The sequence below is a fragment of the Lipotes vexillifer genome, unplaced genomic scaffold (genome assembly GCF_000442215.2).
Source record: "Lipotes vexillifer unplaced genomic scaffold, Lipotes_vexillifer_v1.1 scaffold717, whole genome shotgun sequence".
Taxonomy (NCBI): domain Eukaryota; kingdom Metazoa; phylum Chordata; class Mammalia; order Artiodactyla; family Lipotidae; genus Lipotes; species Lipotes vexillifer.
This window is the reverse complement of record NW_006798707.1, coordinates 4553435-4575688: the sequence shown is the minus strand read 5'-3', so window position 1 is coordinate 4575688 and position 22254 is coordinate 4553435. Positions and strand designations below refer to the sequence as shown.

The following is a 22254-nucleotide window of genomic DNA, read 5'->3' as shown; positions in this document are numbered from 1 at the left end:
CATGTAATATGTATGTGACGTCCAGTAATAGGAATTGCATGATATTTATTGTTTTATCTCCAAGAAAATATCGAAATAAAAGGAGAATGATCAGGGCCTATTATTCTCCAGTGAGAAGGCATTTCAGGGCTTTACTGGAAGGGAGAAATGGAGGGAGCGAAAGGACTCCAGCCCCGCAGTGCTGCAGGGGTCCAAGGAGTGCTTTGCAAAAGGGTCCAGAGAGAAAGGACTCCAAATTCCAATACTGAATTACGTTTTGAATTACTGAATTAATTCAGTATTGGAACAATCTCACTAGCTTTCATGATTCGTCTTTGTATATAAGCAGGGAGATAAACCCAGAAGCCCAGGATGCTGTAAGATTTAATGAGGTAAAACCACGTATCATATTTCCCGTCATTCATTGTAGTGTTAGCATCTATATTAAATAACCGTCTGAACTCTATTGCATTTCGAGACTTCGGGTAAGCAGTGTCTCCCTTTTCAGGGCCTGTAGTGCTGTTTTGGTGGATGGAGAGGGGTCTGGGAGGTAGGGGTCTCTCCTGGTAGCTGTGGCCCATGCACAGAGGGGATTTCTCACCATCATCACGTCTCTTCCAGTTCCAGCATTTCCGAGAGAGATTGCCGTCCACCTTTTTTTCCAAATTCAGAATTGCTGAGAAGGGCATCGTTTCTGAAACCACGTGCAACCTTACAGAGTGCTTCAGCCTGAGCCCTGGGACCTATGTGGTGGTCGCCTCCGCAGGCAGAGAAGGAGTTGAGTTCTTGCTCCGAATCTTCCTAAAGATGCCAGACAGTGACAGGTACAGAACTTCTGGGATTCTAAACGTTTTATTCTACCTAATTTTATAAAAACACATTGCACCATTCTGTGCAGCAACACACTCTGCGGGGGACACAGCACGGCCCCCCGCTCTCAAGAAGCTCAGCACAAAGTGGAGGCGAGAGAGTCTGTGAACCAATACGTAGACCACAAACAGGATGGGGCCATTGCCTGACGGAAGTGCAGGGTCGTGTGGGAGGACAGAGTGGAGGGATTCCCTTCTGGCAAGAGGGACAGAGGAAGGCTTCTTGGGGGACATGGAATGTGAGCTAGTCCTTGATGGAAAACCTAACAGTGTTTCCCAGGGGAAGGCAGTGCAGGTGGAGGAAAAAGACATGAGCAGAAGCAGGGAAGTGGGTGAGCACGGGGCTCGTTGAAGAATGAGCAATGTTGTCCATACACACAGGAAGGTGGTACGTGGCGTGCATGGCAATTGTCTGAAATGCGGACAGAATGTGGGGTACATCAGGGACACAGTGAGAGATGGGCCTGAGTGATAGTCTGATGGTGGAGGGTCTTCACTGCAGTGAAGACCCTGCTGGGCACCTCATGCCTCCTTGGCCCCGAGGCAGACATCACTACAATCGTGGCAGCCTTTACAGTTGAGCATGGACGAGGCCTTCTCAGTCCAGAATGCCAGATGGTAACTGTACCACCATTCAGAGTTGGAACCTAAGACAAATCTTATTTGCCATCCTGGCAATGGGGGTTACGATACACATATATCTGGTTGTGAAAGGAACAGTTTACAAAATGATTTGAAAACCAGGGGTGGGCCACCTGAAAGACTGGACACGAGGTCACGATGCTCGTCTGTCTGCTGACTGCCATGGCTGCCCACTTCACAGCTTGCTGTGCTGAGGGCTCTCCACGTGTGTCCTTGGCATAGATGCCCAATGCCTGCAGGGGTGCCTGCCACATGTAAGCGTGAGCCTCCTTTGAATAGTGAGCTGGTCATCCTGGTCACACTGTCCCCCTGATTTTCTAGGAACCTGGACGGTAATCTCAACCTCAGACCACTGCAGGTAAGTGTGCGGCAAGGCTTGGTTGGCAAACTTCACCGGGTCACGTCCCCTCCCCAAGAGCTTCTATCTCCTTCCTTCTTGCCTCACCACTGACCAATGAAAGCACAGATACCACAATGGGCAGGTGATGGTCAAAGGGGCAGGGATGAGGTGAGAAGACCAGGCCTTGAAGGCCAGGCTGGACCCAACCATCTTCCTTCCACAAATTTCCATTTTCCCATTCCCCAAAAAGGTTTGATCCAATTGCTGGATGAAGCCTCTGTCTCAGATCCAGGTGGAAGGTTTTGGGGCCCTCACCGTATCAGACAGGCAGCCTCCTTCCCCAGAAATTTGATGTTGGCTATTCTTCCTTAGATCCAGGCAAGTCGTCCAGAAATGGCTCCCAACGAAGCATTTTCTACAAATACGCTCAGCAGGTACAGTACTTAGCATGACGGCGAGGGACCCTACATAGGACAGGTGATGGAGGGACGAGAGGGAAGGAAACCTCTCCCAGGTCCTTATCAGGATAGAGAGAGGAAGATGACTTCATGGGTGGTCGTGTCGGCCTCTCTCCCTGGATGTCCAGAACTGATCTGGAGAGACGGGGCGCCCCACCTGGGTGACATCTGGGGTGAAGTGTAGTTTGGAAAAGAAGGGCCTGATTACAGGGGAGTGAGCTCTTTAAATCTTTAAACAAGCAATTGGCAACACCCCTTGAAATCTTTCCTTCTCCCGTTCTGCCACCTCCCACCAACGTTGGCATCCTTCTCAGGAGCTGGCCAGCTTCAGAAAGCACCAACAGCTTTCTTCCTGCCAAGCCACCTACGTGCACAGGGGATTTTCTTAATGGTTTAATAAGCCGTTATAAAGAACTCCTTGACCTGTCAGGAAAAAAAACCAACTGCCAAGGGCTCTGCACGATGGGCCTTTTACCATTAGTCGTCATGTCGGTGTGGGAAGCGGAAAGCCATATAGATGATCGAGTGTACCATGCCAGCCTTGGGCAGGCAGGGGCCAAGGACAGGAAGATGCCAGGCATTCAGAAGGCTAACAGGGCATTGGTAACCAGAAGGCAGCCAAAGGGAAGTTATTCAGGTAGCCTGGGCCCAGAGATATAAATAAGGAGAGATGAAGAATGTGGCTGGCATGAGGGTACATGTTATAGGGAACAGCTCAGTATGAACCTCCTTGAAATCAACACTAGCCCAGGATTCAGGCCCACATCTGGGCTGACTCTGAAAGCACTCACTTGGTGCAAAACGGGATCTACTATGGTGAATGTCCCCTGTCTGTGAGCTTCTGAAGGCAGGGATGACATCGTATGCATTCCTTGTCCCCAATAACTATCACTGTCCTTGGCACAGAGAAGGTGTTCAATCAATCTGCACTGAATTAAGACAGATTCACTTCCCCAGAGCAGATGCTCTAGCCAAGGTTACTTCCCCTAGGTGATCAGCAGGACCGGTTAGGATACGTGAGACCAAGCTTCCTTCAGGGGCAGGTGGCAAAGTCCTCAACATGGTCCATGAACCTGCACCTCTGAAATAAAAAATATAATTTGTCATATGATAAATGGTACAGATTCCCTAATCAGGACTTTTCCAAACAACAACCAAATGTCTTCTCATAGAGGGTAACTGGCAGCCCATATGAGGCCATTGTAGGAATTAGAATAGAAGAGACATGGAGCCTTGCACCAAGGTGCGTGGCTCGAGAGTAGAACCCAGACTGGACTCCAACTTCTTTTCACCCCTTGGTGGATACCCTTGAGCAGGGCCAACCTGGCATCATTCTGCACAACCTGCAAACTATCCTCAGGGGTTGTGTCCTCAAAAGAAAGTTGAGAGCAAAATATTCGTCCATGTACTCACTCTGTCCTCTCTCCCAATCTCTTGTACCCCTTTATCAGCCATAGTAGTGGTGGTGGTACCACAACCCAGGGTCCGCCTGTGGGAAAAGGAAGGACACACTTAGCCTTTGGGACAGGCCACATCCATCATCTATCATTTATTCAATCAGCAAACATGTACAAATACCCTAGGATGTTCCAAGGAAAGCAAAGCATCAGTCCTTAGGCATCTTCCATTGAGGTGGTAGAGGCCGACGTGCGATTCTTTGGGCGTTTTGTTCAGGCAACCTTTATCTCCATTCCTAGCCCCATCTCTTCCAACACTGTGGTGTTTACTGGGTGCAGGGACCAGGTCAGGGGCTGTCCCAGTGTGGGGGATGTGATCCATGCCCCACAGCTGCTTACATTCTCACGTGACTCCATGTAAGTTGGCATTCCTCACCATGGCAACTGCTCTTTATAGTGAGGTGTCATGATTCTTTCGAGGAAAAAACTCAGTTGATGGCGGGCACACAACACCAACTTCCCTGACGTGACCAACCAGTGAGACGTTGGAGGGATGACCTGAGGGCCAATTTCAGATGCTGGCAGGATGTGTTGCACTGGTGACATCACTGGGGGTCATTTTTCCGGCTAAAGGACTCCAGTAAGGACAAACTGTAGGGCCGCTTTTGCTGTGTGTTCTGGGTGGTGAGGCCACCCTGGGGACTGCTTATCTGTTGTCTGTGTGGTACAGGTTCTCAGAAGACCCCAAGGAGGCACCTCCTTCCTCCCGACCTAGTGCCCCTCTACAAAGCCACCTGCTGGGAGCCCTCACTCCAACTCCTCCCGCGGATCAGCTTCCCCAGGGTGGTGATGTCCCATCATGCCCTCGGCTTTTTACCAGGCTGGGTAGAAGATGCATGGAGATGGGCTCTGCTTCTCTGTCAAATCGTCACGGAATCTGCTGCCCATAAAACTGTTGGGGTCAGTGTCCCGAACAGAAGAGTGAAGGCAGTTAACACCTTCCGAAGTTCAGGCCAGGAAATGTTTCTCTCCCCTCAACCTCAGCTGCTTCCCGTTTTTTATCCGAGGAAAACCATAATGTCTCCCTTTCTGCTTCTGTGGCTGGGAAGACTGATGCTGAGTTATGTGCTCAATTAGAGCAACTTGTCTTAGCCTGGATTCCTGGTGTTTTTATCTCCCCTCGCCACACACACACGCACGCACGCACGCACGCACGCACGCACTCAGTAGTCATGTTTTCTCTCACTGCCTTTCTGGAAGCAGATGGGGGAACACACCTGTAGGGCTGAATTGATTCATTCAACAATACTTCTGAGGGGCTCCCGAGTGCCAGGTATGGTCGGGGGGAAGCAAACACAGCTTTCAGCCCAGTAATGAATAGAGAAATGCAAGGTGACCCACACCAGGTATCAAATGTCAGAAGTAATCAGCACTACAGATGTTCAGGGAGGGAGTTATCACCAGGGCCTGGAGCAATCAGGAAATGCTTCATGGGAATCCCCTGGTGGTCCAGTGGTTAGGACTCCACGCTTTCACTGCCGAGGGCGCGGGTTCAATCCCTGGTCAGGGAACTAAGATCCTGCAAGTCATGCCACGCAGCCAAAAAAAAAGAAGGAAGGAGGGAAGCAGGGAGGGAGGGAGGGGCTTCCCGGTTCCCCCTCATACTCCATTTGTCCAGGGCCCAACCTGTAGAGACTTTACTTGGACTGAACTACCCTCTTTGTGCAGCCCTAGGGGCCATGGGTCACAACTTGACCCCTGCCGTTTGCTGGGCTGTTAATATTTGAGGGAGGGAGGGAAGGAAGGAAGGAAGGAAGGAAGGAAGGAAGGAAAGGGAGGGAAGGAAGGGAGGGAGGGAGGGAGGGCGCGAGGGAAGGCTTCATGACAAAGGTGAGATGGGAACTAAGTGCTCAGAAATCCCAGTGCTTTTACGGTCAGGCAGGTGTGCCCCTCTGCTCCTGGGTACCGATGTGATTCCTGCATCCCTTCCTCATTTGGATCAGGGGCTGGACATTGATGCTACCCAGGTTCAGAGCCTTCTCAACCAGGAATTCCTAAAAGGTAAGGAAGGACCTCTTGGCCCCAACCCCATCCCCATGGTCACACCAGTCCTATGCCACCCTCTGACATTTCAGTCCTTCCTGTTCTCCCCCTCAGGACCTCCAGGGGACACATTCTCTTTGGATGAGTGCCAGAGCATTGTGGCTCTGACGGATGTATCCTTTGCAGTTATCCCCCCTCCCCCAGCTCTAAGAGCCTGTCTGCTCCTTGGGCTTCCTCAGGGGTCTATTTAGGACACTGGGGAACACTTTTCTCACCCTCATTATTTTCTTTCTTGGTTCTGAGGGCTCACCAAGGAGCCTGGGCTCCTGGGGATTCTGCACCAACTTGCTCTCCAGAACAGCCACAGCAACAATAACAAAACTTACCACCTATCAGGCGTCTACTGCGTGCCAAGAACTGTACTGATATATATTTTTTTCCTCGTAATTCTTGCAATAACCCCTGTGATATAAGAAGTATTGTCCCATGATCCAATGGAAGAAACAAGGGTTCAGCCCAGATCCCACAGCTAGTCACAATTTGTGTCTGGATTTACAGTTGGAGTTTTCAGCCTCCGAAGTCTATGTTCTAACATTATCCTTCACTGCCTCCTTGTAGCAGCAGTGGGAACTATCTTCCTTACACCCCTCTCCTTAGCACTGGAGGAGTCCTCACTATTTAAATTCCTTCTCAGCAAAGCCCCCAGTTCAACAAAGACAACAACCACCAACGCTTGCAGAAAACCCTTCGGTCTGCATGGCAGTTACACCCCATTATTACTATCATGCTGCACTTGCAGATGAGACTGGGCTGGGACAGTGCAGTGGCCTGCCCACGTTCCGTGGCCACAAGTGGCAGGGCTGGGACCCAGCCCCGGGTCTCCTGCCTCCCGTCCTGACTTCCACTCTCCCCTGAGCCATTTCTCCCCTGCCTGCCCCATCTCCCCTCTGGCTCCTCGTGGGCGTATCCCCCAGCTGCTGCCTTGCAGCGCTCTTCCCTTGGGTGTGCACCGTCTCCCTGGGGTGACACGGATCCCCCGGCTCTTTCACTCTTAACAAGGCTCGACTGGGGATGTGAAGCCAGCCATTGTCAAACAAGAGGCCTTCCTGATGAAATCATCCGTCAGGCCCTGTCTCTGCTGGCTGTGGCTTGGAATCACCCAGAGACACTGCTCATCCCTGCAGATGAGTCCAATGGCCCTTGGCAGCCCCACATCCTGGGGCAGGCAGCCCTTGGGGAGGTCATGTCTGCAGGACCCCTGCAAAGCAGACAGGTCTTTCCTACCCTTCCTCATGCTCACCCACCAGCTCCCCTCCAGTGCCTCAGAGATCCATTCTTTTCATTAGTTTTCATTAAACCCATCGTATGGAGTGGCCAGGGCTGACTTGAATACACAGAACGCGGTCCGCCCACTGGCGCACACTTAGCGGGTGCACTCACCTCTCATGCTGCCTCCGGAGTTGCAAGGCGCTGTCCTCCCCCCAGCTGCTCCCCACTCCCCCCTGCCAGGGGCCCCACCCCAACTGGTGAAGGCTGTGTTTGGGGCTCGCCCTCTTCCCCTGGGCACACGTGATGTTGGCTCTCCTTTCTCAGGGCCGCCTTCTCCTTCCAATTGATTGTTTTCCCTGTGAAATAAATCTAAGCCAGGTCCCTTTCAGATACAGCAAGAGCCAGCTGGTGTAGGGCCACATCCAGGTGACGCTGGACTGGCTGTGTTACTAGTTGGTGGGTGGGGCTGCTCTCTGCTCACTGCACGAAGGACTGCTTGACTCTTAACTCCCCACCAGCTGAAGGTGAACGGGCGGCTTGACCAAGAAGAGTTTTCAAGGCTGTGGAGCTGTCTTGTCCACTGCCAGGTACCTGCATGTTCCCTTTTGACTAGCACTCTTATTCTGTCTGGTTTAGCATATGTTTACAGGGTAGCCCGATCCTACACCAGGGTTGAGGGCTATGAAAGGAAAGGAGACTCACCCCCACCCTCAAGGAGGGCCCCTGTTTTGCTTGGGGATCTGTACATGCACCACTAGAAGGCACGAGGCAATGCCCGGTCAGGTGGCAGGCTGAGGACCGCTCTAGGAGGCTGGAGGAGAAACGGGTCACAGTGACTGTAGCTAAAACTGCCAGCTAGCACTGCTCTCCTCATTGCTCCCCGGGCCCACTGCAGCATCCCCTAGGCCGCTAGTGCCCCTCATCCACTTCCCCTCCGTCTGCCAGAACATACATCAGAATCACAGTTGTGGTCTGTGGCCTCAGTGTGGCCTCACTGTTGCTCTCAGGACAAAGTCGAAACTCATCAGCTATACATAAGATCCTCTGAGTTGGGACCCACTTTGGGGTCCAGGAGAAGCCCTTTCCCTCACCCCGCTCACTCCACCGGACCCCAGCTCTGAGACTCCTTGTTCTCCCGTCCCTGCACTCAGAGCCTGCCTGATGCCCACCCAGCCTGTGGGTCCAGCCCCAAAACCCCTTCCCTAAGGGGCCTCCCCTGGGGGCCTTGCCCGCCCCCCTAAGACCCAGTGAGTCCCCCTTCAGCTCCTAACACTTGAACCCACAACAATAAAATAAAAACACTTTCAATTTACATATTATTTATTTATATCACCTAATCCCTGATTGGGGTCATTTGGTTTCTCACCAGGCACTGCAATGGCCGACAGTCCTCCCATTAGATTGCAGGGTCCTCCCGGGAAGGGATCTCTCATATTCATCCTTTTCCCCAGGGCCTTCCACAGTGTCCAGCACACAGAAGGCACTCAAAAGTGCTGAACAAATGACCAAACGAATGCGTGACTGAATGAATGAGTCCGTACCTAACTGAGAACACGCTAAGTCTCTGAACTCACAAAAGCCAACTAAGGCCTGAAAAAAGTTGTCAAGCCGCTATTTCACAGTAACCGGCTCCCACGATCTGCCTCAGCTGCACACCTGCTTGGGGGTATTTTGCTTTAAAATAGCTCCTGGGCAGCAGTGAGCATAGGCCAATGTTAGGAGTCCCGGGTTCAGTCCTGCGGTGCTTGCCTGTTTCATTCAAGGCAAGTTACTCACCCACCTGTGTCCTCACCTGGGAAGCAGGAGGAGCCTGAGGGTTCGAGTGAGAATTAGGGGGAGGGAGAAAGTCTCGGGCAAATGGAGAGCCGCCCTGTACAAAATCGGGGTGTTCAGGTGACTCCACACCACGGCCGTGCTTGGTCCCAGGTGCAGTTCTCACGTACCTTCAGTGCTGCCTACACAGCACTCACTATCGTGCAAGGCACGCTCCTAAACGCTTTATAAAGATGTGCTCATTTACTCCTTGCAACGAACCTATGAGGTAGGTAGTGTAATTGGCCCTGTGCTACAGAGGGGGAAACTGAGGCCTAGAAAGGTTAGGTCACTTGACCCAGGTTACACAGATGGTAATAGTAAAGCTGGGATTTATACTCAGCAATTTGGTTGTAACGTCTGTGCTATTAACCCCACCCTAGGCAAACTCTAGAGAGCTCTCTACCTCCCTGGAAAGGAGGAAGCCTCCTGGGGCAGCAGGAGCCCAGTCTAGGGGGTGAGGAAGAGGAAGGAGAGCAGGTGGGGGGGGCGGGGGGAAGGTGCGGGCCTGGGAGAGGGACCCGCCGCCCTGCAGTTGACGGCCGGGCAGTCAGCTTTATCGAGCAGAGCCCATTCCCCAACCCCGGCCTCAGCTATGCACCCTGCCGACCTCTGAGCTGGGCCCACTCGTGTTTTAGTGAAGCAGCCTCCAGGGTTGGGAACGAGATTTATCGTGACCTCCCTCTACCCGGGTACCCAGGACATCCTCTCCCAGGTGGACACTGGGGCTCACACGGGCTTCTTGCTTTTTCTCCCATATCAGAGTGTTTTCCAAAACTCCCGGAAGAACTCTGGAGTTTTCCCGAGCTCGGATTTGTGGAAGGCCATAAAGGACACAGGTAAAGCCGGCAACCCTTTGAGCCGTGATGACTGGTGTGTGTGTGTGTGTGTGTGTGTGTGTGTGTGTGTGTGTGTTGCCCTCGCCCCCAGCATGCTATAGGCAAGGCTGGTAGAGAGGTGCCGGGCATGGCGGGGAGAGAGCAGAGCACAGTGTTTGTGCCCTCCCCTGGTTTACACTGGGTCTGTGAGCCTCCTGGCTCCAGATGCAGACTCCACCCTCCCCCACCTGAGTTCTTGCCTGCCAGTCAATTCTCCTGATTGCCTCCTCTCCCCAGCACAGCTCTAATTGTGTAAAAATGACCGCGCATGGTTGGTACCCTACCAGAAATCTAGCTTGCCTTGAAGATGCTTCCATCTCAGCATCCAGGCCATCAGGGTTAAATACCCACAGGTGGACTGATGCGCTCTCTTTACAGAGGGTCTGGGGCTAAGTGAAATCAAATGGCCTCTGTCTGCTTCAAGGAGGCAAGAGCTTTCAGTCCCGGGAGAATGAAAATAACAGTGCAGGGCACAGATGCTGCTTATTTCAGCAAGAACTTGCACTCACGTCACCTCATTTGATTGTCTCAACAGCTCTGGAACTTGGGAAGGACAGGAATCGTTATCCTCACTGTACCCATGGGGGAAATGGCTCACAAAAAGGTTAAGTCAGGAAATTGCCACCTTCCTGAATACAATGTAAAATCAGGCTCCAGCAGGTCCCCTGCTGGAAGGGCAGCCTCCACGGGTCTCCCTCCCGGGGACTCTCAGCCTGTTGAGAGGGTAAAAACCTGAGCTGCTGCCCGCACCCCGGCTTCAGCCTCTATCCTCACCTTACTTTTCACAGCCGAGGGCTGTGGTTCTCACACTTGAGCCTGAGTCAGCACCCCTGGGGGCTTGTGAAAGTGCAGATTGGTGAGCCTCACCACCTGCCCAAAGTTTCTGCTTCAGGAGGACTGGGGTGGGGCTCAAGAATTTGTACTTCTGACAAGTTCTCTAGTGAGGCCAAAGCTCCTGGTCTGGGGAATCACACTCTGAGAACCACTGAATGCCAGTGAAAGATGAAACCTTTAAAGGAGAACCTCACTAATGACTCCAGAATAATAAAAGGGAGAAAGAGAATAGTTGGAATTTGGCTGAAAAGCTGGCAGGGGCCAGTCCCGGTAACTGAAAGGGGCAACAGAGCTGATGGATGTGATTTGAGGGGGCAGTTTGAAAACTTCCAAGCTGCAGAGGCATGCCCTATCTAAAGGCATTCAAATTCACATTTTATGAGCTCTGCAGGAGAAACCGAATATGTCTCTGGCTGTATGGGGCCCACAGGCCACCAGGCTTGTCCCCTTGATGGATGGTTTGGTTTACAGTGTTCTGATGGCTCACCAGGGTACACAGGCCCCCCTGATGTTCAGTCTGCCGTCGTTGGTTCTATGGTCAGTGCCTCCCTGGAGCTCACAACTAGACATGCACGATCACAGGACTCGAAGAGGGCGAGGCATCTCTCTCCTGTCCACCTGAGGCCACCACCTGAGTTCTCCGCTCTGAGGACAGGACCACCCCAACTCCCGACCTCCTCCCCGCTCACTGGCTCCCCCTGGGTCTCAGACTTCCTTGCAGGGATCTCTGTCACCAATGAGCGGCTGGATCTCATGAGACTCCGCTATAGCGACAGCACAGGCAGGGTCAGCTTCCCCAGCCTGGTCTGCATCCTGATGCGGCTTGAAGCCATGACAAGTGTCACCCCGGGGCCATCCTGGAGACCTTCACAAAGAACACAGGAGGGGACCAGGAATGCGCTCCAGCCCCAGGCCTGGGCTCGTCCCAAGGGACAGAGCCAACATTAGCCTGTGTGATGGTGTAGTTGCCTGGAGTCCCCAACCTCCCTTCTGCACCCTTTTCTCCCCAGGACATTCCCCCACCCCAGATCGCTCATTTCCTCATTACCCTACTAGCACGTCTCTCAGGAGCTGGGTTAAATCGCTGCGGCCCCTCTCCAGATTGTGTTTATGGTTTAAACCTACTCTTTAGTCATGCAGCGAAGGGTTTGATCCCTGCTGAAGGATTTGCACACACAGCGAGTAGGTGGGAGCCGTAGGTCCCCCCCACAAGGCCTCAGAAATCCAGCTATGTAGGCCAGAGGTTTTGACACTTTATAGCAGCACACCCCTTTGTTTTAAATGACATTTCACGTGAAACCCCAAGCCACAATATAGCTCCAAATGGAGCTGTTGTGGTTGAGGTCGAAGTGGGATCTGGCCTATGCTCACATCCTTGCACCACTCCTGCCATGTGGCACTGACCCCACAGCTCTGAGGCAGGCAGTTAACAAGGTGGAAAGAGCAGAACGCTGGGAGGGTAAAGGAGAAGCCAGACGCACAGTCTTGTTCCAGAGAATTCGCAGCTGGACAAGGGAGGTGCCCCCGAGATACCTGCTAAAACAAGCCCCCGCATCCCCACAGCCAAGTGTGGAGAGTACAAAGTGTAAGGAAGCTGCAGGGGGCAGGGGCGTGTGGGGCAGAGCGGTCAGGGGGCTGTTTTGAGGGCTGAGCCTGAGCCACGGGTGTAGAGTTTGGCTGGAAAGAGAAATGGGGGGGAGGCCGAGCGCACTCCAGGGCTTCGCACAGAGTCAGCACGTTGGCTTTCATCGCACGTGGGCCCAGGCCCGTCCTGATTCTCGTCCCCCTCTTTACCCTAGAAGCGTTCCAGAACCTCGCCAAGGACGGAAAAGGACTCTACCTGACAGAAATGGAGGTGAGGTACCTTCCCCGCACAGAGACAGGTCACAACGCCAGGCTACCTCTCCTCACCTGATTCCAGGGGGCATTTCTCTCCCTGAGGTTACTGAACAGTCTGTCAAAGGCCAGCCAAGCTGCCGGCCCCCGGCCTCCAATTACTGCCTTTATATATTGCTGGCTGCCAAGGCTGCTTTAGGCTCCTGGCAGGCAGATTTTATTTTTTCCAATAGCTTAATAAAGCAGAGGATTGTGTGGGAGTCATAAATCCAGGAGGGAACTAAGGAACACCTGGGGAGCTCACTGTTTTTTTAAATTTATTTATTTTATCTATTTATTTTTGGCTGCGTTGGGTCTTCGTTGCGGTGCGTCGGCTTCTCATTGCGGTGGCTTCTGTTGCTGCAGAGCACGGGCTGTAGGCGTGTGGGTTCAGTAGTTGTGGCTTGCGGGTTCTAGAGCGCAGGCTCAGTAGTTGTGGTGCAGGGGCTTAGTTGCTCCGCAGCATGTGGGATCTTCCTGCATAAGGGCTTGAACCCGTGTCCCCTGCATTGGCAGGTGAATTCCTAACCACTGTGCTACCAGGGGAGCCCCATGAGCTCACTGTACATTAAACTTACTCCCAGTGAGTTTTTAGAAAGAGCCTCCTGGCCCAGCCAGCTGGTTGACCTCAGCTGTCCCTCTCAGTGCCCGGCTATTCAGGGAGCAGCGGAAGATATGCTGTAATAGAGGGCCGAGACCTCCTGCTTGGGTTGGAATTAGCTGGAAAAGGTTGATGAGACTAGACTGAGATCTTTCAAGGGAAGAGGGTACCATTTGGCCTGCTCTGTGTTAAGCTAACTAGTGTAAAGTTGTGTTGTAACGAGGATGCTTATTTCTCACTGGATGAACCTGGTGATGTACAACTGAAGCCAGGAGGGGAGCAGACCCCAGAGCCCAGATAAGACGGCGTAGCTTTAGAATCATTTCCTCCCAGGGGCACAATGCATCTTCCCCTCCAGGAACTGCACACAAGACTCTCTCCCTGGGGGCAGCCTCCCCAGAGATTACAGAGCCCTTCTATCTGAGCCAAGGCTCAGCTGCTTGGCCCATGAGTTTCAAGGCCAATGCTGCAGATTTCATGCAAGTCATGTAGAACAGGGGGCATCCATGAAAGAGTGTGACCTGGAGGTTATGAGGGAGGGATTTAGAATTCTTTTTACAATTTCTTTTTATTGAGATATAATTGATATTTAACACTGTGTTCATTGTAGGCATACAACATAATGCTGTAATGTATGTATGTATGTATGTATGTATGTATGTATGTATGTATGTATTGTGAAACGATTACCATGATAAGTTTGGTTATCACCTCACATAGTTACAGTTTTTTTTCTTGTGATGAGAACTTTTACAATCTACTCTCTTAGCATCTTTCAAATCTACAACACAGTATAGTCACCATGTTGTATGTTAACAGCCCCAAAACCTCTGTATCTCATAACTGAAAGTTTGTACCTTTGGACGACCTTCACCCATTTTGACCAACCCCCTTACCTCCCACCAGTGGCAACCACTTTGTTCTCTGTATCTATGAATTCAGTTGTAGTTTTTTATTAGATTCCACATGAAAGTGAAATCATACAGTATTTGTCTCTCTCTGACTTATTTCACTTAGCATAATACCCTCAAGGTTCATCCATGTTGTCACTAATGGCAGGACTTTCTTCTTTTTTGCGGCTGAATAATATTCTGTTGTATGTATATATGTATACCACATTTTCTTTATCCATTTGTCTATTGATGGACATGTATCAGTAGGTTGTTTCTATGTCTTGGCTACTGTAAATATTGCGGCAATGAACAGGAAGGTGTCTGTATCTTTCCGAGTTAGTGTTTTTATTTTCTTTGGATAAATACCCAGAAGTAGAATTGTTGGATCATATGATAGTTCTATTATTAATTTTTTTTCAATTAAGTGACCATTTATTGAATAACACCTATATGAAAGGCACTGTGCTGGGCTCCAGGGATACAGAGATAAATGAAATTCGCGTGGTTTCTGCCCTCAGTTCCTCTCTGTCTAGTGGGAGAGATAGTTCTATAATAGGAAACTACACTCTAATATACAAGATGCAATGAAAGAGGCTTGGGTGCTGTATGGACACTAAGGGGGGTTCTTCAGATGAGTTCAGCTTTGGATATGGTGATGTGCTTGTGGGACACCCATGTGGAGATCTCCCATAGACAGCTGAACATACAGGTCTTTAGGGAAGTCAAACTCGGTCATTGCCCTGGAGGGTCTTGCTATGGAGTGAAAGAGACAGAAATGTAAATACTGAATATAATAGATCAATTGCAATATTCTGTAGTGAAAGCTAACACAGAAGTTCGCGCAAAGATGATGGTACAACTAAGTTGGCCTGGAAGTTGTGATGTCTCTCTAGGAGACAGCCTAGGAACGGAGTCTTGAATGATTAGGAGTTGCTGTCCAGTGTTGTGGGCTCTTGATGAGGTCATCGTTCACATGGAGTACTTTGGATGGACCGAGCGAGACTTCAAGGCAGAGGGACATCACCAGCTGGGCAGTCAGTGGACAGTGTGCGGGCAGCTGGTCATGGGAGGCCCTCTTCTGAGGGCAAGACCCACAGCTCACAGTCTTCCTTGACACAAGTAAAAGGTGGCACGCTGTGCCCACTCCAGTGGTGGGTGTGTCCAATGGTACTAGGAGTTGGTTCGGTGTCCTCTGGAGAGCAGACACCCAAAGCCTATTACAGATTTTTTTAAGGAAACTCCATACAGTTTGCCGTAGTGGCTGCACCAATTTACATTCCCACCAACAGTGCACAAAGGTTCCCTTTCTCCACCTCCTCACCAACACTTGTCTTTTTTTTTTTTTTTTTTTTTGCTGTACGCGGGCCTCTCACTGTTGTGGCCTCTCCAGTTGCGGAGCACAGGCTCCGGACACGCAGGCTCAGCGGCCATGGCTCACGGGCCCAGCCGCTCCGCGGTGTGTGGGATCTTCCCGGACCGGGGCACGAACCCACGTCCTCTGCATCGGCAGGCGGACCCTCAACCACTGCGCCACCAGGGAAGCCCCACTTGTCTTTTTGATGATACTCATTCTACCGGGTGTGAGGTGATATCTCACTGTGGTTTTGATTTACATTTCCCTGATGATTAGTGATGTTGAGCATCTTTTCATGTACCTGTTGGCCATCTGTATGTCTTCTTTGGAAAAATGTCTATTCAGATCCTCTGCCCATTTTTAAATCAGATTGGGGTTTTTTTCTATTGAGTCATATGAGTTCTTTATATATTTTGGATATTAACCCCTTATCAGATATCTTTATTTCCTTCAGTGTTTCATTCTTTTCCCAACCTTGCCCTTTGCCCTTACTGTCTGCTCAGCCCTGGGTTAGTTACCTCATTCTTGATCCTTCATGTCTTGGCCCCATTGAGTTTCCATATTATTTATTCGTGTAAACCACTTCCCCAATCATAACATTCAAAACACTGTTTTGTTGCTGTGGCTCACTCCTTCCTTTTTTTTTGTAGAGCCTCATTGAAATATAATTCACATAGCATACAGTTTACCCATTTAAGGTATACAGCTCAGTGGTTTTCAGCATAGTCACAGAGCTTGGCAACCATCAGTACAATGTAAGTTTAGAACATTTTTCGTCACCACAAAAAGAAACTCCATGCTCATTAGCAGTCAAGTCCTATTTTTGCCTCATCCCTTTAGTCCTAGGTGACCACTAATCTACTTCTGAATCTATAGATTTGCCTATTCTGGACATTTTATATCATTGGAACCATGCAGTATGTGGTCTTTTGTGACTGACTTCTTTCACTTAACATAATATTTTCAAGGTTCATCAAGGTGGTAGCATGTATTAGTACCTGATTCCTTTTTAGTGCCAAATAATATTTCATCTTGTAGGTATACCATATTTTATTCATCCATTCACTAGTTGATGGGCACTTAGGTAGATTCTACTTTTTGACTATTGTAGATAATCCTGCTATGAATGTTTGTGTACAAGTTTTTGCACGGATGTATGTTTTCATTTCATTTGTATACTTAGAAATGGAATTGCTGGATCATATGGTAACTTGATGTGTAACATTTTGGGCAACTGCCAAACTGTTTTCCAAAGCAGCTGTACCACTTTACATTCCTACCGGCAGTAAATGAGAGTTCCAATTTCTCCACATTATCGGCAACACTTCTTTTATTAACGTATACTTGATTTACAATACTGTGTTAGTTTCAGGTGTACAGCATAGTGATTCAGTATTTTTGCAGATTATATTCCATTATAGGTTATTACAAGATAATGGGTGTAATTCCTTGTACTATACAGTGTATCCTTGTTGCTTATCTATTTTGTATAGAGTAGTTTTTACCTGTTAATCCCATACTCCTAATTTGTCCCTTCCCACTTCCCGCTTCCCTTTGGTAACCACAAGTTTGTAACCACAGACTCTATGTCTGTGAGTCTGTTTCTGTTTTGTATATACATACATTTATATTATTTTTTAGATTTCACATATAAGCAATATCATATAGTGTTTGTCTTTCTCTGTCTGACTTATTTCACTAAGCATGATATTCTCTAGGTCCATCCACATGGCTGCAAATGGCAGAATTTCCTTCTTTTTTATGGCTGAGTAATATTCCATTGTATCTACACCACACCTTCTTAAGCCAGTCGTCTGTTGATGGGCACTTAGATTGCTTCCATGTCTCAGCTATTGTAAATAGTGCTGCTATGAACATTGTAGTGCATGAATCTTTTTGAGTTAGAGTTTTCATTTTTTCCAGATATATGCCCAGGAGTGGAATTTCTAGAGCATATGATAGTTCAGTCTTCAATTTTTTGAGGAACCTCCATACTGTTCTCCATAGTGGCTGTACCAATTTACATTCCCACCAACAGTGTATAAGGGTTCCCTTTTCTCCACATCCTCTCCAACATTTGTTATTTGTAGACTTTTTGATGATAGCCATTATGACAGGTGTGAGGTGATACCTCATTGTGGTTTTGATTTGCATTTCTCTAATAATTAGCAGTGTTGAGTGTCTTTTCATGTGCCTATTTGTCATCTGTATGTCTTATTTAGAAAAATGTCTATTGAAGTCTTCTGCCTATTTTTTATATTGAGTTGTATGAGCTGTTTGTATATTTTGGATATTAACCACTTGTCATTTGCATCATTTGCAAATATTTTTTCCATTCCATAGGTTATATTTTCATTTCCTTTGCTGTGCAAAAGCATTTATTTTTGCTTTTATTTCTTTTACCTTAGGAGACTGATCCAAGAAAATATTCCCTATGATTTATGTCAAAGAGTATTCTGGCTATGTTCCCTTCTTGGAGTTTTATGTGAGCGAATGTTCTAATCTCATTGTTTTACGTGTGGCTGTCCAGTCTTCCCAGTGCTAGTTGTTGAAGAGCCTGTCTTTTCTCCATTGTATATTCTTGCCTCCTTTGTCACAGGTTAATTGACCATAGGTATGTGGGTTTATTTCTGAGCTCTCTCTTCCGTTCCATTGATCTATGTGTCTGTTTCTGTGCCAATAACATGCTGTTTTGATTATTGTAGCTTTGTAGTACTGTCTAAAGTCTGGAAGGGTTATAACTCCAGCTTTATTCTTTTTTCTCAGGATTGCTTTAGCAATTTGGGGTCTTTTGTGGTTCCATATAAATTTTAGGATTATTTGTTCTACTTCTGTAAAACAATGTTCTGGGTAGTTTGATAGGGATTGCATTAAATCTGTAGATTGCTTTGGGTATTGTCATTTAAATAATATTAATTCTTCTAATACAAGAGCGTGGGATATCTTTCCATTTCTTTAAATCATCTTCAATTTCCTTCATCTCGCCAACACTTTTCATTGTCTTTTTTATTATAGCCGTCCTAGAGGGTATGACGTTGTATCTCATTGTGGTTTTGATTTGCAGTTCCCTGATAGCTCATGATTTTGAGTACCTTTTTGTTGTTTATTGGCCATTTGTATATCTTCTTTGGAGAAATGTCTGTTCAAATCCTTTGTCTGTTTTTAAAACTGGGTTATTTATCATTTTGTTGCTGAGTTGTAAGAGTTCTTTATATATATATTCTAGTTACCAGTCCCTTATCATCTATGTGATTTGCAAAAATTTTCTCCCATTCTGCAGGTTGTCTTTTAAGTTTCTTGATGATATCATATTCAGAGTTTTTAATTTTGATGAAGTCCAACTTATCTATTTTTTCTTTTGTCACTTACACTTTTGGTATTGTATTTAAGAAATCATTGTCTAACCCAAGATCATGAGTATTTGCTCCTATGCTTTTCTCCTAAGAGTTTTATAGTTTAGCTCTTACGTTTAGGTCTCTGATCCATTCTGAGGTAATCTTTGTATATGGTGTGATGTAGGAGGTCAAACTTCATTCTTTTCCTGTATATCCAGTTGTCCCAGCACCATTTATTAAAGAGACTATTATTTGCCCCATTTTATTGTTTTGGCACCCTTTCCAAAAACCAGTTTATCATAATGTAAGGATTTATTCCTGAACTTTAAATTCTATCCCATTATCTTAATATCTATCCTTTTGACAGTACCACACTCTGTTGATTACTATTGTTTCATAGTATGTTTTGAAATCAGGAAGTGTGAGTCTTCCAACTTGGTTTTCTTTCTCAAGATTGTTTTGGTGACTGAGTTCCTTGCATTTACATATGAATTTTAGGGTCAGCTTGACAAACTCTGCAGAAAATAAAGGCAGCTAGGATTTTTATGGCAATCACATAAATCTGTAGATCAATTTGGGGAGTATTGCCATCTTCACAACATAACATTTTCTGATCCATGAACATGAGATGTCTCTCCATTATCTTTAGATCTTATTTAGTTTCTTTCAACAACATTTTGTGGTTTTCAGTGTAGAAGTCCTGCACTTCCTTTGTTAAATTTACTCCTAAGCATTTTATTCAATTTGATGCTATTATGCATAATTTCACTCTTAGCTTATTCATTGCTAATGTATAGAAGTAAAATTGATTTTTGTATGTTCTGCCACCTTTCTGAACTTATTTCTTAGTTCTAATAGTTTTTTAGGGGATTCCTTAGGTTTTATGTCTATAAAATCATGTCATCTGCAAATGGAGATAGTTTTATTTTCTCCATTCCAGTCTGGATGACTTTTATTTACTTTTCTTGTCTAACTGTCCTGGCTAGAACTTCTAATACAATGCTGAGTAGAGGTGGAGAAAGCAGACGTTCTTGTGTTCCTGATCTTGGGAGAGAACTCCCAAGTCTTTCACCAATAAGTATGATGTTGGCTGTGGGTTTTGTTTTTTGTTTGTTTGTTTTGGCCGCACCACACAGCATGTGGGATCTTAGTTCCCTGACCAGGGATGGAACCTGCACCTCCTGCAGTCGAAGTGCAGAGTCTTAACCACTGGACCGCCAGGGAAGTCCCGCTCTGGGGTTTTTGTAGATACCATTTGTCAAGTTGAGGAAGCTCCCCTGTATTTGTAGTTTGCTAAATCAGCACACTTTTAATTACTGTCTTGATGTCTGTATTCCCTGCTACACTGTAAGCCTAGGTATGTCTTATTTGTTGCTATCTCCTTAACATGTGGAGAAACCACTCAGTAACGATTTCCAAAATGACTGAAAGAAATTGTCCTTTCAGGTTTGTGCCTTCCTTTGTTTTGTTCTCATCCCAACTTTTGTAAATGGGATGTAAACATTGTAAAAACTGTAAATATCGCCAATATTGTCTTAAACCCACATCTTCCTGCTATTTCAGCTATTTCTATTTTCTTGCCCATTGGGATTACTGGAGAGCAGATAGTTGACGTTATCTTGTTATAATCTCCAATACATCATGACCTATATTCTTTTATAAAGGCTATTGTCTAACCCATTGATCCTCTCACTCTTTTGAAATCTGCTTTCCTAAGTCTCAGGAACATTTCAACTCTGGCCAACATTCCCTTACTCTGCTATTACAAAGTCAGAGTTACTTTCTTCCGGGATTCCCATCACTCCCAGGTTCACTGTTGGCCAACACTCAGTCCAGAGGTGGATTCCCTCACCTTGCTCATCTGGTCCTCCGTGCCAGGAAGCAGTCACGGGAACTAGTGAAGGCCTTGTCAGATGAGCTATGTGAGCTTCTCCCCAGAGACTTGGGGTTGCTGAAGCCCCTCTCCAGTCTACCCGTTCTGGGCTGCTTCCTACAAACTGTGTACAAGAAGCTTCGACCTGCCCTTGGACTCACCAGGAAGGCTGGGGTGTACTCCCATTGTGAGAACATTTCTGTTCCTCTCTCTCATCTTCATCCCATCTGCTCTCCTCTGACTTAATAAACTACGATATTAAAACCGACCAGACAACTCCTCTTCCTCCCCTCTCATCATATCTGTTTCTTTTGAACAAAGCACACACTTCGGTTGTCACACTGGGGGCCATGTTTATGTTAAAATTGTTTAAAAGTATTGAATTCTTACTTTAAAGAATGCTAATACTCCGTGCTTTGGTGTATGGTCCTTGGACATTTGAGGCTATGTTGATCTTAACTGATTTCAGAGTCTAGAGGTTTCGTACACTGCAGGTCACACCCTGCTGAGAGTTTGTCTAGCTGATGTCATCTACATTCGTGTTGATCTACTGTCTATATGGCAGTAAAGTGCCTTATTCTAACAAAGTTAGCGTTTAGCACAGTTTCCCACTATGCATAAATAAAGTGTCTGGAGGAAGGGGCCACCTCCTCCTACTCTGCATGAGGGTGAAATATGGGCAGCGGGGTGGCCCTGATCCTGATGATTTACCAACAGCAGCTTTCACAAGAGTGAGTCTGCTTCTATCCTAATAAATCCGTCTCTCCAGCCTTCAGACCAAAGAAATTCTTTCTGAGAGCTGAGAGTCTGGATTTGCCTCTGGTGTTAGGAAAACTCCCCACCTCCTTTGGCAAACATACACCTGGTGATTACCAGGCACCTTTCACCCCTAGGGTGTGCAGCTTTCCAGAGCTAGCTTTTGAAGAGAAATGTATCCAACTAGGACAATAACATGAAAACTCCAAGGACATAAAGGAAGATGGAGAAAGAGTTGGAATCCAGGAAACGGGAGGTCCAGCACTATATCCTTCACTCACTACGGAAGTCCAAAGGCCAGAGCTGCAGAGCTGAACGAGAGAGCCAGAAGCCCAGCAGGGAGCAGGAAAAGCGACCTATGGGAAAAACGGAACCAGTAGTTTTATCTAATCGCTTAATCATGGGAAAAATAGCGTTCCAAAGGATTTTGAATTTCTGCTGGAGGGTTGGAAGAATTATTAGGATAATGACATAGACCAAGCAGATTTTTTTTTAATTAATTAATTTATTTTTGGCTGTGTTGGGTCTTCGTTTCTGTGCGAGGGCTTTCTCCAGTTGCGGCGAGTGGGGGCCACTCTTCATCGCGGTGCGCAGGCCTCTCACTATCGCGGCCTCTCCTGTTGCGGAGCACAGGCTCCAGACGCGCAGGCTCGGTAGTTGTGGCTCACGGGCCCAGTTGCTCTGCGGCATGTGGGATCTTCCCAGACCAGGGCTCGAACCCGTGTCCCCTGCATTGGCAGGCAGATTCTCAACCACTGCGCCACCAGGGAAGCCCCAAGCAGATTTTTTAAATGAGGTAATTGCTAACTCCTGGAAGAACAAAGACTTCTTAGAAGAAAGGAAATATGAACCTAGAGTTTTTCTTCACTCAGCAGAATAAAATAAAAATTGAGTATTGATTTAACAAAAAAAATGTGACATAATATATTAGAGAATGGAGAGAGAGAAGATACAGGCATGAAAGTGGGGTTAGGAGCACCCCAACCCCATCTTCCATCATGCGGAGTCAGTAGGCATTTAAAATTGGTAAGTCAAGGGGTAACCAT

General features: G+C 47.6%; 1 protein-coding gene across 1 annotated transcript in view; it reads left to right on the top strand.

Moving 5' to 3' along the window:
* The window catches only part of CAPN13 (calpain 13), an 83722-nt gene that overhangs the window by 48636 nt on the left and 12832 nt on the right, over window positions 1–22254 (top strand). The window contains exons 12-20 of the mRNA XM_007470896.1: window positions 601–803; window positions 1812–1854; window positions 2214–2264; window positions 5689–5746; window positions 5843–5901; window positions 7516–7584; window positions 9573–9648; window positions 11231–11359; window positions 12321–12376. Of these exons, the coding sequence (XP_007470958.1) occupies window positions 601–803; window positions 1812–1854; window positions 2214–2264; window positions 5689–5746; window positions 5843–5901; window positions 7516–7584; window positions 9573–9648; window positions 11231–11359; window positions 12321–12376 (744 nt within the window). The remainder of the gene's footprint in view (window positions 1–600; window positions 804–1811; window positions 1855–2213; window positions 2265–5688; window positions 5747–5842; window positions 5902–7515; window positions 7585–9572; window positions 9649–11230; window positions 11360–12320; window positions 12377–22254) is intronic.